General features: G+C 63.7%; 2 protein-coding genes across 7 annotated transcripts; both read left to right on the top strand.

The window, feature by feature from the left end:
* Positions 1–985: 985 nt before the first annotated feature.
* MAPK12 (mitogen-activated protein kinase 12) lies at positions 986–9,752 on the top strand. Of its 2 annotated transcripts, none has more exons than XM_033118343.1 (12): positions 986–1,440; positions 1,542–1,671; positions 4,184–4,242; positions 5,018–5,129; positions 5,216–5,245; positions 5,500–5,547; positions 6,088–6,202; positions 6,440–6,511; positions 6,662–6,741; positions 6,819–6,897; positions 7,003–7,137; positions 9,202–9,752. In XM_033118343.1, the coding sequence occupies exons 1-12, from the start codon at positions 1,316–1,318 to the stop codon at positions 9,279–9,281; spliced, it is 1,065 nt and encodes a 354-aa protein (XP_032974234.1). In that variant the 5' UTR covers positions 986–1,315; the 3' UTR covers positions 9,282–9,752. The 2 variants fall into 2 exon arrangements, with proteins under 2 accessions (XP_032974234.1, XP_032974233.1); XM_033118342.1 differs by having other exon boundaries at positions 1,006–1,440; positions 6,964–7,137.
* Positions 9,753–10,107: 355 nt separating this feature from the next.
* Positions 10,108–16,932, top strand: HDAC10 (histone deacetylase 10). 5 transcript variants are annotated; one of them, XM_033118165.1, is made up of 21 exons: positions 10,108–10,124; positions 11,588–11,757; positions 11,827–11,961; positions 12,200–12,296; positions 12,550–12,647; positions 12,733–12,837; positions 12,983–13,051; positions 13,215–13,341; positions 13,531–13,596; positions 13,752–13,811; positions 13,891–13,980; positions 14,098–14,204; positions 14,278–14,345; positions 14,424–14,688; positions 14,806–14,890; positions 15,264–15,355; positions 15,503–15,559; positions 15,786–15,864; positions 16,051–16,233; positions 16,316–16,475; positions 16,635–16,932. In XM_033118165.1, exons 2-21 carry the CDS (start codon positions 11,699–11,701, stop codon positions 16,643–16,645), a joined length of 2,013 nt encoding a protein of 670 aa, XP_032974056.1. In that variant the 5' UTR covers positions 10,108–10,124; positions 11,588–11,698; the 3' UTR covers positions 16,646–16,932. The 5 variants fall into 5 exon arrangements, with proteins under 5 accessions (XP_032974056.1, XP_032974055.1, XP_032974058.1 ...); XM_033118164.1 differs by lacking the exon at positions 10,108–10,124 and adding an exon at positions 10,908–11,301; XM_033118167.1 differs by lacking the exons at positions 10,108–10,124; positions 13,891–13,980 and having other exon boundaries at positions 11,470–11,757.
* The last annotated feature ends 146 nt before the right edge of the window (positions 16,933–17,078 follow it).

The following is a 17,078-nucleotide window of genomic DNA, read 5'->3' on the forward strand; positions in this document are numbered from 1 at the left end:
TCCTGGCCGAGGCAGGTGGAGTGCCACAGGCAGCCCAGGACATGAGGGCATGGGGTACAGTTGGTTGTGGCTCCAGTAACCCCAGGCTGTCCCCACTGGCTAGTCTCCAGCTCCTGAGTGCTCAGAATCGCCAGCCAGTCGGCAGACCAGGTGTAAAGCTGGCTGGCTGGGCTTGAGCTGCTGATTCATGGTGGCTGGCTGGGCACAGAGGGCGGGGCAGGGGCCCCGGGGTCCTGTAACCCCGCTCCCTCTCAGACCTGGGTCACTGGGCTGGGAGAGGATGTGGGAAGGGGCTGGGGGCTCTATCCTTCAAAAGTGGCTGGTCCAGGATGGGGACGTGACCTGGCTCATGAAAGGATGGTGCCCCATGGAGGAGTAGCGAGGTGCTGAGAGCCAGGGTAGGGCCCTGCTTCACCCCTGGGGTCAGGCACACCTTCCCCAGCGAACGGAGAGGCTGGAGCAGGGCTCTGAAGGACAAACGGGGCAGTAAGCTGTGTGTGGGGGGAGCAGGCAGAGGAACTTGGAAGTGCTTGGAGCAGGCTCCCACCTGCCAAACTGAGGAGAAGCAAAGAGCACTGGCAGTGCACAGGTCCACACGCTCCAGCTCCAGGGTTTGGGAGGCCTGGGGTCAGTGGTCACCGGGAAGGGTGTTGGGGATGCAGCCTAAGTGCGGGAGGCAGAACCAACTACCCACCTTGGGAAGGGGCACCCATACTGGGGGATGGACGGATCAGCACAGGGAAGGGGGCCTCCTGGGGGTGGGGATTTGACTTTGGGAACACAGCGCTCAGCTAAGGGGGGGGTCGGATGGGGGGTGGGCAGTGACCTGGCTGGGGACAGAAGTCCTGTGGGCTCAGCGCCCTGGGGACAGGGCTAGTAAGACCGGGGCCCCTGCTAAGACACCCCACGCGCAGGCGGGGGAGTTCAGCCCGACTGAGGAGGCGGCGGGTCTCAGACGCCGCGTCCGGTCCGAGGTTGGGCTGAGCTGCGGGCGGCGCTCCCCCCACCACCCCCTCCCGCCTTCCCGGCGGCCGCCGCCTCGGGTTTCCGGAGAGGCTGGAGGGCGGGCGGGGGTATCACGTGCGCGCGGCCCTGGGGCCGGTTGGTCCGCAGGCAGGGGAGGAACAGGGCGCTACCCAGGCAAGGTTGGGGTCGGGCCGGGGTCGGCGGCTCAAGCGAACCGGAGGAAAGAACCCGGAGCGGAGTAAACGCGCGGTGGCCCCGGGCGCTCGCCCAGGGAGTCCCGCCGATCCCGGCCCGGTGCTCGGGCGCGGCGCCCGAGGGGTCTGCGGCGGGGCCGGCACCCGGTCCGGCCATGAGCTCTCCGCCGCCCGCCCGCAGGGGCTTTTACCGCCAGGAGGTGACCAAGACCACCTGGGAGGTGCGCGTGGTGTACCAGGACCTGCAGCCCGTGGGCTCCGGCGCCTACGGCGCCGTCTGGTGAGCGCAAGCCGGGCGGGGTGGCCGGCCGTGTGGCCGGCCAGTTGGCGGGTATCCGGGCGGGTTGGCCCGACCCTCCCGCTAAGCCGTGCGTCCCGCAGCTCGGCCGTGGACAGCCGCACAGGCGCCAAAGTGGCCATCAAGAAGCTGTACCGGCCCTTCCAATCGGAGCTGTTCGCCAAGCGCGCCTATCGAGAGCTGCGTCTCCTCAAGCACATGCGCCACGAGAACGTGAGTCGCGCTGGGCCTCCGCTCTGGACACCCGTCCATCGCCTCTGCTCGTCTTCCTGCCCCAAAACTCCAGGTCCCACCTACCCGGACCCCCTGTGTGGTGCCGCGTAGGTGGGGGTCAGGGCAGCCTCTGGAGAAGGGTGGGGGCTGCAGGTGGTGAGGGCAGAGCCCACCTCTTTCTGAGAGACTTCCCTGGGGTCTAGTCCTCTCCTCCCAGGCCAGTCTTTGGGAAGGTGCCTCTGCTTCTTCCTGGGGTCACGTCTGTCTCCGCAGCCCAGGCCCTGGTGAGGGGATGGACGCTTGTCCAGGCTGAGGCCATTGTCCAGGTCTCACCCCAAATTCTGTGGAGCTATTTTCCTGGAAGGGACACCCCCGCAGCCTCACCCAGATGCTCTCCTGAACTCACCGTGCTCCAGTCCATCTCCTGAGCAGCAGCCCCAGGACCTGGGGTCCCTGGGAATGCAGAGCTAGGCATGGAATTGGAGTCAGCATCCTGGCTCTGTCACCTCAGAGCCTTGGGGTCTCCGGTGGTGGAGGACACTGGGCCAGTGGCCAGCACACAGATGCTTCCTTCACAGCTCTGGCTGGGGTTTTGTGGACAGTGTGGAGGGCTGGACCTGGGCCCCCACCTGGGAAAGTCCCCCACCCCCATGCTTCCAGACCTGTCCATGGGACACCACACATGTCTGCCATGGGCCTCTCTGGTGCCATTGCTGGCTGCTAAGAGCCTTCCTCTGCCATGGGATTTCTCCTTGCTTCCCCCAGGGGATGAGAACTCTGCCCACCCCCACTCCCCAAGCCACTCCTGCCTCATGCCCAGTCTGGGCCGTCTGAGGGCTTGTGGTCTGGGCACCCAGGCCCTGGCTAATCATGCTCCTGACATATGGTCTGGCCCCTCCTGGGTCATTGGAGCCCACAGCCTCCCCTCGGGATGAGGAGTCCCCAGGAAACTTGTCCCCTGGGTTTCTGGCTGATGCCTACCCTCTTAGCCCCTTGGGTAGGTCCTTCATTCTCCCAAGTTTCCCATCACCACCCTTGGCTCTTCCCAGGTGACATCCACTCGTGGTGGACACCAGCGCAGCCTGGGCTTTATTACATCCTGGTCACGCCTGTGCCTTGACCCCTTCCTCTACCAGGCTTCATTTGGCTTTCCCCCCCGCCCCCCCGCACACACACTCCCACCACCCATCCTGCCCGTCCCAAGGGCTCTGGACTTTGTGTTCAGTCATCTGTGCTGGGGCCGCCCCCATTGTGCCAAGGGTCTTACCATCCCTGTGGAGCTCCTGACCTGCCCAAACTGGACATTGCCATGTCCTGAGCACCCTGCACACAAGCTGGGAGGCGCCGCCTATCGTGAGCCCATTTTCCTTGGAGGACACTGAGGCTCTGAGAGGCTGACTGCAGTGGTGGTGGGGACTCACATGTCCCGCTCCTGCCCCTCCCCCCCACTCCGGCTGCCATCTCTACCTCAGAGGCACAGAAGTCTCCATTAACCTGATGGCCCCTTAATCTCAGGGACTCTGTCCTCTGTCCTCTTCTTGCTCAAACACTCTCCCAGTGCCCCAGGCCTCACCTCTCTGGGTGTCCTGCTCTGCTCCCTCCTCCCCGCTTGCTCATGGCTCTGGCCCTGGTGGTCATCTAGCTGTCCCTTCACCTCATGTCCACTCTCGCCTCACTCCGGTCTGTCCCCACATTCAACATAATGCCTGTTTAAACCCTTTCTTGGCGGCTGTAGGACCAAACCCAAACCTCCACCTGGCATGTGAGGGCTTGCTTAGGCTCCCTCTGATCTCTGCGTGGTGACTCCCTGGCCTGGCCCTCGGCCACCTGGCCTTCCTCACCATGTTTCTCAGATGCTCCAAGTGTTCTCCATCCTGCCTCCGCTACCATTCACATTGCCTCTGCCAGGTGTCCCTGCCACCCATGGCTCACCAGCGTGCTCCTTCGGCTACTCGGATATGCAGGCCTCACTGGGTCCTTGGACACCCTGTCACCCTGAGCCCTGGGCTCCCATTGTCACATTACCTGTCTGCTGTCCCTCAGTCCTGACCAGGGGTCTGCAGGACCAGGTCTGACTGTTGGTTTGGTCATAGTGCTGCCTGCCTGGGCCTCTCCAGCAGAGGCACAGCCCTGAGAAGTACCTGCCGGATGTTTGCTCTCCCCTGGGAGGCTGTCCCCATCCTGGTCCTAGGTCTTCAATGGGGACAGGAAGAAGGGGAGGAAGGGCCAAGGAACTGGAGCTCCTTGGACGGCTGGGAGCTGATCCAGATTAGGGGGCCGCCCCTCCCCTGAGGATCCCGGCTGTCACTGTCCCAAAATAGCCTGGCAGGTGTGCCAGGGCCACGTCAGTGCTGCCAGTAGGTAGAGCCAGGCCCTGCGCACAGTGGGGAGCGATGGGGACAGCTGCAGGGGGCTTTTCTGCCCAGAGCACCGTGCCAGACTCAGGGCTGTGCCCAAGCCCCCACGCGCCCTGCTGAGCCACCATCCCACCTGAGCTTGGCCTCCTTCCCAGGTGATCGGGCTGCTGGACGTGTTCACTCCCGATGAGACCCTGGATGATTTCACAGACTTGTGAGTACTAGCCTGGGGCTGGCCAGGCAGGGTGAAGGGCGTGGGGGGGTTCTGGGTGGGTCTTGGGGCCTGCTCAAGGCCTCTCCCTGCAGCCTGGATGAGGATTGGGGTGCACTCCGACCACCTGCTCCCCACACCACAGTCCAGCCCCTTGCCATGTGCCCGTGGGACCCCCGGCACTGGCACAGCCAGGTGGAACCTGGACCTGCTCCACCCGTCATGCCTGGCACCAGGCCCTCTCCCGTGCTGGAGGCTTGGACCTGAGCATTTGTTAGCTGGCAGGTCCCGGGCTCTGGGACCCCGGCACCATGTGTGTGGCCGTAACTGGAGCTGCTGACCTTTGCTGGCAGGCAGGGGAGGGTGGCAGGGTTCCTGTCCTGTGACTGCCTGGGTGGCCACCCTGGACTCACACTGTTGTTGGCCAAGACCCAGGGGCCTGGCCTGGGAGGGGCTGGGAGGACCGGCTCCTCACTGCCTGACCTTGCAGGGGCCAAGGACCCACAGTGTCCAGGCCGTGCTAAATGTTTCTCTCCCTCCACTTACCCAGCCTGCCCCTCATACCCAAATGTCCTGCTGTCCCACGCCTGCCCACAGGCACGTCCCTCCTTTCTCTCACACCCTCCCCAGCCTCAGCCTAGGTGTTCCCCAGCCCGGGGAGCCACGGTGTGGGTGGTTGGAGGTGGATGGACCTGGTGAGGCATTGGGAGGTGGACACTGAGGGTCTTCCGGGGTCTGAGCCTGGCCCCACGGCACCCCGCCCGCCCGGCTCCCACAGCTACCTGGTCATGCCTTTCATGGGCACCGACCTGGGCAAGCTCATGAAGCACGAGAAGCTGAGTGAGGACCGAATCCAGTTCCTCGTCTACCAGATGCTGAAGGGGTTGAAGGTGAGGCCGTGCAGGGGGGTGGCAGGAAGGGCAGGACAGCTGAGGGCCAGGTGAGCTGACACTGCTGACCTTCTGTATCCCTACAGTACATCCATGCTGCTGGCATCATCCATAGGGTGAGTCCTGGTGGTGGGGCCTCTGCAGCTGTGTGGATGTTTCAGGAACCCCACTTCCAGGAGCTTCTGCTTCCCGCCTGTAGGGGGCACCATGGGATCCAGTGGGATCTGCACACAGTGCTTGAGCACAGCCCTGGGGCCCAGGCACCTGCCCCCTTCCTGGAGGCTGCAGGGGCCGCTGCTCCCCGCTGCCTGGGCTCCTGTCCTTGCCCCTTGCTGGTGGGGCCACACAGCTAGCTTTCCTTTGCCCCCAGGACCTAAAGCCTGGCAACCTGGCTGTGAACGAGGACTGTGAGCTGAAGGTGTGTGTTGGTGGCGGGGCTGGGGACTCCCTCCCCACCTGCCCATCTGCTTGCTGCTGCCTCGGTCCTCAGACCTGGTGGAGGGCCAGCCCAGGCCCGGGCAGAAGGATCGGCCATCTAGGCGTGGCCGAGCAGCTGATGGCCACAGGCTCCCTGGGGAGGCACTTGACTGGGGTGGCCTTGGGCACACTCACTCCCATCCCTCCTTGAGGTGAGGGGTGGGAGGCGTCCCCCAGTCCCTCATGCCTGAGCCAGGGCAGGGCCGAAAAGGCCTTCTCAAAGGTGGAGGCAAGCAGGAAGTGGAGGACAGGCACAGGAGCCCGTGGGGATGTCTGCCCCTGCCGGTGGGTGGAGGCGGGTCCTGTTGGGCTAGGTATGCTGGCCATGGGGAGGCTTGCAGGTCCATGACTGTGACCTCAGACCCTGTGGGGTTGGCAGGGGCCCCAGAGTGCCCAGTTCCCTTGGGGTCTGCTGGTCCACAGGCTGGTCCACTCACTCCCTGGGGGCACCTTTGCCCCACCTTCCTCATTCTGGCTTCAGATCCTGGACTTTGGCCTGGCCCGGCAGGCAGACAGCGAGATGACTGGATATGTGATGACCCGGTGGTACCGGGCTCCTGAGGTCATCTTGAATTGGATGCACTACACACAGACAGGTGAGAGACTGCCCAGTCGGGTCTCCACCTGGGCCAGCCTGGACCCACGCTGGACCCGCCCCTTCCTGTTTCCTTATGGGAAGCCCATGGTGGTGCTTCTCCGGAGGCTGCTGAGGTGGGGTGGAGCCAGACGAGGGTGTGGCAGGCTCGATGACCCTTGTGTCCATGGCCCCCCGCCCCCTGGGAGTCACCCCCCCCACGGCCCACAGAGCCCTGATTCGAGGGCTTCTGTCTCAGTGGACATCTGGTCGGCGGGCTGCATCATGGCCGAGATGATCACGGGGAAGACGCTGTTCAAGGGCAATGACCGTATCCTGCACCTGTGGGGTCAGGCGGGAGGGGCGTATCCTGCACCTGTGGGGTCAGGCGGGCTGGGGTGGGGCTGGGCACACTGTCCAGACCGGACGGGTGGGTGAGCCCTGCTCTCTGGCCCATGCTGTGCTCCTGAGCTCAGCGGAGACCTGGACCAGCTGAAGGAGATCTTGAAGGTGACAGGGACGCCTCCTGATGAGTTTGTGCAGAGGCTGCAGAGTGCCGATGTCAGTCGGAGCTGGGCAGGGGCTGGAGGGGCTGGGTCCTGCCTGGCGCTGGCCCTTTACCCTTACTTCTCACACAGGCAAAGAATTACATGAAGGGCCTGCCCGAATTGGAGAAGAAGGATTTTGCCTCCATCCTGACCAACGCAAGCCCTCTGGGTAGGGCCGGCCTTGGGGGAGCGTGGGGCCCTCTCGTTGGCCCAGCCTGACCTGCCCTCCCCCCAGCTGTGAACCTCCTGGAGAAAATGCTGGTGCTGGATGCAGACCAACGGGTGACGGCGGCCGAGGCACTGACACACCCCTACTTCGAGTCACTGCAGGACACGGAGGACGAGCCCAAGGCCCATAAGTACGACGAGTCCTGTGAGGATGTGGACCGTACGCTGGACGAGTGGAAGCGTGAGTGGGGGGCTTGGGCAGGGCCTGTGGCTGGACCCTGTAACCCCTGTGGCCTGGGCTCAGAGTCCTGGGTCCGCCAGGTGAGGGACACAGCAAGAGGTCAGAGGGCAGCGGGGCTTCCTGGCTAAGGTGCCCTCTGGCTGGAGCTAAAGGATGAAAAGGAAGGCATTTCGGCAGGGGCTTGGCACACGCGCACACGCAGGCACACGAGATGCGTTCTGGAAACCATGGGGAGGCAGCTCTGAGCTCAGGGCAGTTGTGAGCACTTACCGTCCCCTGTCCAGGCCAGAGATCCGGCCATCCTGGAGCCCCTCCACACCCACTTGTCCCCAGGCCTCTGCTCACACCCCTTGAACTCATCCTTGCCTCTCCTTGCCCCTTTCGTTACCCCTCCCACCTGGACAGCTGCACACCCCTCACGTCCTGCCAGCTCACAGCACCTCACCCCTCCTGACCACGCCTGGCCTGTCCCCTACAGCACCCCTGAGCATTCAGACCCCCAATAACTGCTCTGCTCCTCTAGGCTTTGCGCTGCCCACTCCCTTTACACCAAGGGCACCTCCCCGCATGTCTGAGGGTTCACCAACATCTGATCAGCCTCAAGCTGGGCTCAGGGAAGCCTGCCTGGTCTCCAGGTTTCCCTCTGCTTGGCTCTGATGCTCCATACTGGAACTGGCCTCATCCATGTCCACTCCAGAATGGCAGGCCATGAGGGCTGCCGGACCTTCCTGAAGATGTAGGGATGTCTGCGGGCAGCAGTTAGCACCACTGGGTTCTAGGCCCCGTCCTGCCTCAGATCCAGGGCCTTGATCTTACACATGGGGGTGGGGGCGGAGCTGGACAGGCGGTGATTCCCAAACCATGTTCCCAAACCACGGTGGAGGGCCCCTGGGTTTCTGGGACCTCCACCAGGGGCTCCGCCCCTATCTGTGCCGTCTTTTGTGCTTGTAAGTTTGGTTTGATGGAAGTTTTCTGATGCTAAAAAAAGATAACCTGAAAACCACGGGCCACAGAATCCTCTCTGCGGTCTCCCTCCCACACAAACTATTTTGAGAGCTTTTGCTCTGACTACAGATCATGTGGCCTGTTCGTGGCTGAGCCCCCGTCAGGATGCAAACTCTCATCACCTCGTTCCCATGGGAAAGGCCAGCTTTACCGCAGGGGCCTCACACAGACCTTCCCTGTGTGGACTGGCCCCTGCCTTAGGATTAGAGGAATAGCCTAGGAGGCACCCCACACAGCGGGGCAAAGCACACAGACCACCTGCTTGGAAAGCACAGTGTTTCCTGAACTGGGCTTGTGGAGTGCTGGTGTCCCCCAAACAGGCACCCCACTACTCACTACCCCAAAGGCTGGGATAGGCTGAGTGAACCTGTCCATTTGCAGACTACTCAGAAGGGAATCGAGCAACCCCCAACCCAACCCCCACCCCGCCTCTGGGTGGCTCCCTTCGGGCAGTTCAGGGAACATGACCACTGGGTGAGGAAGGTGGGTACTGCAGAAGTTGGTGGGAATTCCTCTCAGCTAAGTCTGGATATCCTGGATCCAGAGGCTGGGGTGTGTCCTGGTGGGACTCGGCGTGAGCACGTTGGTTTACATTCCTAGGACGTCCTCTGTTCACTAAAGCAGGCTGTGTGGCTGAGGCCTGCCCGGACACTTCAGGGGCAGTGGTTTTGGGCTCCAGGAGCCTTATCAGGGTGGATAGGCCCTGTGGACTGACTCAGGTGGGGTGAGAGTGGCTGTGGCCTTGGATGAAGTCGCATGATGGGACAGAAGGAGCCCACCTGAGGCCTACGCCCCAGCAATGACCTCTGACCTGATACTTTGGGGGTGGGTTGGCCCCTAAGTCAGTGGCTGTCAGCCTGTGTTCTGGGCCTGGGAATTCTCCTCACCGCTCCCTGAGTGGACTCACGCAGGTCTCATTGCTGGTTGGGGAGACCACCAGAGGACGGCCCAGCAATTGTTCCCGGTTACTGGGGTCCGCAGTGGTGCACACTGGGACCTGATTCTGACGGGTGACCAGGCCCCTTCTCCCGTGACTCTGTCTGTCTCATCCCACTCCAGGTGTCACGTATAAAGAGGTGCTCAGCTTCAAGCCTCCCCGGCAGCTGGGCGCCAGGGCCTCCAAGGAGACGGCCCTGTGAAGACCCCTGGGCCCTGAGGGAGTGGAGGGGACTCGGCCTGAAAGGGAGATCCTGATACCACTGTGACCTTGGCTGGGGCTCGCTTCCCAGGAGGCTCCTCATTGCATGGGCCCCCCACCCCCTACAAACCTGTGCCCCTGCCCTCAGGCCCCCACGTCAGCCTAACCTTGTAGAATTTGGACTTTCTGGACAGGACACCCACCTGACCTGGGCTGGTCTCTGAGCCCGAGAAGCCTCAGGTCTTAGGGTGGGTGGGGCTTGGGATCAAGGCCTGGCTTCTGACCCTGCCTGCTCTGGACCATGCTGCGGCCAGCTCATGTGGCTAAGAGGAAGGACAGGGAGGGCGCAGGGCGCCGACTCGGGGACATCTCTCCTGGAGAGCACTGGTGTGGACTCCACTGGCACCCACAGCCGGGAATGTAAATTGCCCATGTGGCTGGGAGGAAATAAACCCTTTCTTTGTAGAGCTTCCACTCTGGCTTCGCTTCCTGGTTCGTGGGCTGGATCCCCACCTTTAGGCCTGTGAGCTGCAGCCTTACCTAGAGGAGGGAGGCCAGCCTAGAAGCTCAGCCCCTCCTGAGCCACTGGGCTGGGGCATACTCTCCCTCCTGGTTCTGGAGCCCCCACATTAGGGCTTGCCCCCCTCTCCTTGTGGGGTGAACTTCCTCTAATGGCTTGGACTCTGGAGCCAGACTCTGGGGCAGGGCCTGATGGGGGCGGGCGTTAAGGTCCAACCTGGGGCTCAGTCCCAGCTGTCTGAGTTCCCTGCACTCTCCAAGACCAGATTCCTGGGGAGGACGGGTCACCGCTGCAGCGTCCAGGCGCCGGTTGCATAGCGGAAAGGTGGGTTCTGTTCTCTGATTCCCGGGCACGCCCCAGCGCCATCGGTAAGCCCGCAGAGCCCTCTGCCGGCCGTTCGACGTCTTCCAGAGCTAGCAGCCGGATCCTAAACCACTCTAAAGGGAGCCAGTGGCCGCCCTGGCTCCTCCCACCTGTCCCCGGGGTAGGTACGCCCAAAGCTGGGCCAGGCCATCCCCCTTTTCTCGGTCTGGAGCTCGGCTGGACACGCGCACAGTCGGTCCAGCCAAATAGTCGGACAAGTTACCACAATGGACACCGGTGTTTGCTGCGGACAAAGGCTTTCGGGTGCCTCTGGGACCCACCCCTGCCGCGACCCTCCGTTCTCTGGGATTCAAACGGGGCGGTCCTCCGCAGGCCACGCCCGTCGCGGTCACGTGTCACAGGATGGCCAATCAGCACGCCATTCCCTAGCCACCCGGATTGGCGGGCACTTGACCCCAAATGACCCAGTTGGAGTCTTCCCAGAGTACTCGCCGGCCGCCCGCTTTCGGCTTGACGAGGATTGTGGAGACTCACACGGGGCAGCAGGGGGCGGGGCCCTGTCAGGGCCGTAGTCTACATTTCTCTCACCGTGGGGCTCGCCCCGGCATTGTATAGGCGACCAAGGACCCGGACTAGGGGCACCACTGTCCCCAGTGCTCTCCTCCTAGACCCCAGAACCCCACCCACGCCCCGCCCCCAGGGTCCAACCCTCCCAGACCTCAGGATCCAGTCCACGCCCCTCCAAAAGGCTCCCCCCTCCCAGGACCCAGTCCCGGGAGCCCACGGGTTTCAGGCCCGCGGCTCCCGGTTGCCTCCTCTCTGTGGCCATCTGCTATGTGACTGTGCCCGCGCCTCCCTTGGCTGGCTTCGTTCATCCCTCGCCCAGACCCTCCCTCTCGGTCCTCATTTCCCTCGCCCCACGCGGCAGCGACTCCTGTCCATCTTCCCTGCTAGCACCCTGACCTTCCCACTCAGCCGCTCTTCGGCCAGGGATCGTTCCTGAAGCTTACATCGAACCCTGTCACTCCCTTCTTAAACTCTGAGGGCAGCGCAGCACGTCGGGGCAGCCCTGGCCGACGAAGCCACAACTCCCGGCTCCGCTCTACTTTCGCAGCTCTTCCCGGAGCCCCGGCTACGCGGTCAAGGTGGTCCTGGGGCAGAAGGGGCTCAGCCCACGGTACGCGGGTGGGGCCGCCCTGGCATCCGCGGAGTCAAAGCTCACGGCCTCGTGCTCACACGCATGACCCCCCCATTTCTATAGGGTAGGAGGCCGCCGACCCGCCCTGGCTGCCGCTGTGGCTTCGGAGGAGGTGGAGCCGCAAGGGGGCGGGATGGTACTGGTCCGAGTGGGAGGAAGCCGGAAGCGAGGCCCCGGGTGCTACCTTGACAACCCCGGACTCCCTCGGTTGCTGGCTGCGGCCTGAGGTCCCTTTCCTGCCCTGGTTGTGTGTGTTCCGGCCTAGGCGTGGCACTGCTCCCTGGGGCTGCAAGGAGGGGAACGACAGTACACTCGCTGGCGAGTGGGGGCGTCTGGGTCCTCCCACCGGGTGGCACAAAGTGACCACGGCCTGCCCATGGGAACCGCACTCGTGTACCACGAGGACATGACCGAGGCCAGGCTGCTGTGGGAGGAGTAAGTGTGACTTGGCAGAGGCGGGGGAAGGGGAGGGGACTCTGGACTCTGAGCTCTGTGTCCACTCAGCCCCGAGTGTGAGATCGAGTCTCCTGAGCGCCTGACCACCGCCCTGGAACGCCTGCAGCAGCGCGGCCTGGAGCAGAGGTGCCTGCGCTTGGCTGCCCGAGAGGCCTCAGAGGCAGAGCTGGGCCTGGTGCACAGGTCAGACCCTGGCAGGCCACATACCCTGGAGGACACAGGTCGCAGCCGAGGATCTGGGCCTCCCTGGGCCTGCCAGCACTGCACAAACAGTGCCTCTCCCCCATGTGCCTCAGTTTCATCATCGGGTGGGTGGGGGAGGGAGCAATGAGGTGGGCAGTCCCACCTAGGGTTTGCCCCTCTTTTCCTCTTCTCTCCATTCATGTTAGTGACCCTGCCTTCCCTGCCTGCTCCTCTGCAGCCCAGAGTACGTGGCCCTGTTGCGGGGGACCCAGGCCTTGGGCACGAGGGAGCTCCAGGCACTGTCTAGACAGTATGATGCCATCTACTTCCATCCGGTGCGTGCCCTGGGGACACACCCACCCACCCAGACACACATGCTTGTTCACGCCCATGGCCGCCAGACCTGGCCAAAGTCCCCAAGTTCATGGACATGCCAACACCCTGCACACCTGCTGGCTGCCGCTGCTTGCACCTGGGACGATCCTGGCCCATTCCATTCAGCGCTTCGTGCCCTGCAGCCTGGCACAGGGCTGGGCAGAGTCTGAGGTGTAGTGGTGGGGGGGCTCATCTTCACCCCTCCCCCCACAGAGTACCTTCCACTGTGCCCGGCTGGCTGCAGGGGCCGGGCTGCAGCTGGTGGATGCAGTACTGACAGGAGCTGTGCATAACGGGTTTGCCTTGGTGAGGTGAGAGCTGTCCCCCTACCATAGCTGCTTCCCATGTGGGCACAGGGTGACCGTGCCATGCCCCATGCCCCGCTCTCACCTGCAGGCCTCCTGGGCACCACAGCCAGAGGGCTGCCGCCAATGGATTCTGTGTGTTCAATAATGTGGCCTTAGCGGCCAAACATGCCCAGGAGAAGCATGGGCTGCACAGGTGTGTGCTGGGCCAGCTGCAGGGGGCGGGGCCAGATGGAAGGGCTGCTGCTGAGACCCCACCCAGCCCCTTGCATCCTGGACTAGGCTCTGGCATGGAGGCGGGAGGCCACTGCCCTTGTGACCTCCGTGCTCTCTGTCCCCAGGATCCTCATCGTTGACTGGGATGTCCACCATGGCCAGGGCATCCAGTATACCTTTGAGGACGACCCCAGGTGACCTGGGGGCGGGGACCCCACTCTTCCGGGGCACGTAGCCTGGCCTGGGAAAATCCAAGTGGGAAGACATGGTGGTTTGCTCCAGGGTCAGGGTTCTGAGAGGAGCCATGGGGCTGAGGGTCCTGACCGCTGACCTCTGACCATGGCCGGTTATCCCTAGCATCCTTTACTTCTCCTGGCACCGCTATGAGCATGGGCGCTTCTGGCCCTACCTGCGAGAGTCCAATGCAGACACTGTCGGGCAGGGACAGGGCCGAGGCTTCACTGTCAACTTGCCCTGGAACCAGGTGCCACCTTTCACCACCCACCCTACTCCCCAGATCCCCCACCCAGCCCACATCCCCCACCCCACAGCTCCAAGCCTCCTGAGTGTAGTCCAGGGCATCCTGCCAGGGTCACCCCCAGAGCCCGGGCTCCAGGAGTGAAGGCCCCACAGCCCCCCTGACGGGGCCCACCGCTGACGCCCGTGGCTGCAGGTCGGGATGGGAAATGCTGACTACGTGGCTGCCTTCCTGCATGTGCTTCTCCCTGTGGCCTTTGAGGTGACCGTGTGGGGGACAGGGGCAGGAGGGTGGGAGGGGGACTCAATGCCCAGAGTTCCCCCCCACTCCACTGGAGCAGAGCTGAGCCCTGGGGTGGGGACGGTCTCTCTGGAAGGGCCTCCCCTTCACCCCACCCCACCTGGCCCTGCCCACAGTTTGACCCTGAGCTGGTGCTAGTCGCGGCAGGATTTGACTCAGCGATCGGGGACCCCGAGGTGAGGGCCCGGCCTGGCTGGGAGGGCTTCTCTGCTGGGGTCCTGCAGCCAGGCCCCGTCATACCTGCTCTGGTTCCAGGGGCAGATGCAGGCCACGCCAGAGTGCTTCGCCCACCTCACACAGCTGCTGCAGGTGCTGGCTGGTGGCCGGGTCTGCGCTGTGCTGGAGGTGACTATAGTGAGCAGGGAGGGCCCACGGGCCAGAGGCTGAGGTGCTGCCTGAGGGGCCTGCCCCCCAATAATACCCCTGCCCCAGTCACACCTCTGCCCTCCTCCCTCCTCCCAGGGTGGCTACCACCTGGAGTCGCTCTCCCAGTCAGTGTGCATGATGGTGCAGGCCCTGCTGGGTGACCCTGCCCCACCCCTGTCGGGGCCCATGGTGCCACATCACAGGTGCGAGGGGCAGAAGGGTGGGAAGGGCTGTGGCTGCCAGGCCAGGCCTCACCATTCCTGGTTCTCCCCATAGCGCCTTGGAGTCCATCCAGAGTGTCCGGGCAGCACAGGCCCCTCACTGGACAAGCCTCCAGCAGGAAGGTCAGTGTGGCGTGGGCTGGGTGGGGGGGTTGCACCTTGGGCTCCTACACAGTGGCTGAGACTCTGAACCACTCCTAGGCCCGGTCCCCGTCCCAAGTCCCAGTAACTACTCCCCAGAGGGGAGACCCTCGACTCTGCTGCCTGGGGGTTCTGAATTCAAGACTGCAGCAGCCCAGGCCGCGGCAGCACTGAGCTCCCTCCTAGACCAGCTGTGCCTCCAGCCTACACCTCCTGTCCGCACGGCTGTTGCCCTGACTTCGCTGGGCGCTGGCCTGGTCCTGCCCCCTGATGTCCTCTGTGAGGAGGGGTCAGCCCCGCAGGAGGAGATGCAGGCCTGGGCCAGGTGGGCAGAATGGGCTGGGGAATGGGATGGGGCTGTGTCCACCACGTACCCTTGTGTGACTCACCTGTGGTCTGTGTCACCCCGTGGCGATGTGTTCCTCTGGTTTGCCTGCCACAGGCTACATGAGGCCTTGGCCAAAGACGAGGCCCTCACTGCACTTGGGAAGGTCCTATACCTCTTGGATGGGATCCTGGACGGGCAGGTAGGGGCACCTGGAAAGGGCTGGGGTGACTGTGGAGCTGGGGGCAGGGCCCAGGGCCCAGGACCTGCCCAGGACCAGTGGCCTGTCCAGGGGAATGCTGAGAGGTACAGAACCCGTGGACATGAGTGTCACCTTGTGCCCAAGACCTTTCCCACAACAGCCCCAGGGACAGGGTCATGAGCACCCCATCAGGCCCCTCAACTAAATGCTCTTTGGCAGAGAGGGGCAAACTGTGAGCATCTTATTTTCAGAAGTGGAACAATTAGACCTCAGAGTTTACGGATGACAGTCACTGAGGCAGGGACCAAAAGAAGGGACTGATGGGTGTTTCCCTGGTTTGGGGGGTGCTCTCCACTGCTCTTACACTCCTCAGGTGAGCAGCGGCATCACAGACACCCCAGCCCCTGCTGCAGCTGCCACCCTGGATGTGGCCATTCGGCGCGGACTGTCCCAGGGAGCCCAGAGGTAAGCGTAGGCTGGCCGGCCTGAGCCTCCGAGGGCATGGCCCATGGGCACCCCCGCCCTGGCTGGCCACGTAGGGAGGGCTCTGAGAATGGACTCCGGTGTGTGGGGGGGTGCATCAGCCTGTCCTGGGGCCGACTCTTCCTCTAGGCTGCTGTGTGTGGCCGTGGGACAGCTGGACCGGCCCTCAGACCTTGCTGATGATGGGTATGACTCTTGGGTCACGTGTACGTCTTGTTCTGCATGGGGGGGGGCACATTGCTCTGGGTTCCCAGAGGTGATGGGTGGGTGGGCTGACGGGTCGTTGGGAGCAGTGCCAGGAGGGTCTCTGGCAGAGTCAGCACTCCCAGAACCCCTACCCCTGAGCTCCCCTCTATCGTGGGCTCTGGAGGGTGAGTGGACACATGTCCATGTGCTCACTCTCCCCCGGAAGGAGGAATCTGTGGCTGAACATCAGGGGCAAGGAGGCAGCTGCCCTGTCCACGTTCCACGTGTCAGTGCCACTGCCAGCGGTGAGTGATGGTGTCCCAGGGCTGGGCAGTGGCTGCTCACTGGCACCATCATGAGGGCCAGGCCCCTGGCCTTCACCTGCCCTCTTGGCCTCCTGAGGGGACTGGTGGTGTGGCTGCCCACCCAAGACTGGCAGGAGGGGTGTCCCCTGGGTGAGGGGCTGGGCTATGCTTCTGTCCCTCCCACAGACAACTGGTGGATTCCTGAACTGTGTCCTGGCCTTGGTGCTGCCCCTGGCCTATGGCTTCCAGCCTGACCTGGTGCTGCTGGCACTGGGGCCGGCTCATGGCCTGCAGGACGCCCAAGCTGCACTCCTGGCCGCACTGCTGAGGGTGCCAGCAGGGGGCCGAGTCTTGGCCCTCGTGGATGCGGTGAGTTAGGCAGGGTGGACGTGCTGTGCGGTGGGAGGTGGGGAGAGACCAGTGATTCACTTTCATCTCTGCCCTGGCCCAGGAGTCCACACCACGGCTCGCGGGAGTGCTGGCCCGGGTGCTGTGTGGGGAGGCGCCCCCCAGCCTCGGTCCCTTCTCTGTGGCCTCCCCAGAGGACACGCAGGCCCTGAAGTACCTGAGAGGGCAGCTGCAGCCACATTGGAAGATGCTGCAGGTGGCCGGTGAGACTGGGGGACAAGACTCAGGTTCAATGCTTGTGGCTGTGGGGGGACAGTTCTGCCTTAGAGCTCCGGGGCGGGAGGGGCGCAGGTCTTGGGGCGTGGGGTGCTGCCCTGCACCAGCTCAGAGCAGAGCCAAGCTGACTGTGTGCCTCTTCCCAGCTCCCGTTTGAGTGCTGTGACCTGGTTGCTGGAAATCAGCTAGGTGGGAGGACTTACACCCCGGAAATGACACTACCAACCAGTCCCCCAAGAGCCGGTTGTTAAACATTCACCCGAACACCACTGCCAGAGGCCTCTGTCCTGATGTCCAGGCCACGGGCCGCCCAGCGCACTGGCGCAGGGGCAGTGTCCACTGCAGGGACCTGAAGCCCCACTGCACACTCGCCTCTGCACGGAAGGCCCCGCCCAACCCCCCTCCACTCCATTCAGTAAAGGGTTAAGCGAAAGTCTGACTCCGCCTCCGTCACTGAGCCCGCGGCGTCGGACCTCAGTTCCCCCACCTGTGGGAACGCGGCTTCAAACCGGAAGCCGAAAGTGCTCTGGGGTGGCGGCCTCCAGGCCCCGCCCCCTGCTCGCCCTGGCCCCGCCCCCTCTGTACGGGCC

This window comes from Rhinolophus ferrumequinum, chromosome 10, assembly GCF_004115265.2.
Source record: "Rhinolophus ferrumequinum isolate MPI-CBG mRhiFer1 chromosome 10, mRhiFer1_v1.p, whole genome shotgun sequence".
NCBI classification, from domain to species: Eukaryota; Metazoa; Chordata; class Mammalia; order Chiroptera; family Rhinolophidae; genus Rhinolophus; species Rhinolophus ferrumequinum.

Excerpts from the sequence above, each read along its gene's own strand:
- MAPK12 (XM_033118342.1), top strand. The coding sequence starts at position 1,316 with ATGAGCTCTCCGCCGCCCGCCCGCAGGGGCTTTTACCGCCAGGAGGTG. Across the intron at positions 6,742-6,818 it reads AGAGGCTGCAGAGTGCCGAT|GCAAAGAATTACATGAAGGG; the intron begins GTCAGTCGGAGC and ends CTTCTCACACAG. Across the intron at positions 7,138-9,201 it reads TACGCTGGACGAGTGGAAGC|GTGTCACGTATAAAGAGGTG; the intron begins GTGAGTGGGGGG and ends ATCCCACTCCAG.
- HDAC10 (XM_033118165.1), top strand. The coding sequence starts at position 11,699 with ATGGGAACCGCACTCGTGTACCACGAGGACATGACCGAGGCCAGGCTG. Across the intron at positions 12,838-12,982 it reads GAGAAGCATGGGCTGCACAG|GATCCTCATCGTTGACTGGG; the intron begins GTGTGTGCTGGG and ends CTCTGTCCCCAG. Across the intron at positions 14,891-15,263 it reads ATGGGATCCTGGACGGGCAG|GTGAGCAGCGGCATCACAGA; the intron begins GTAGGGGCACCT and ends TACACTCCTCAG.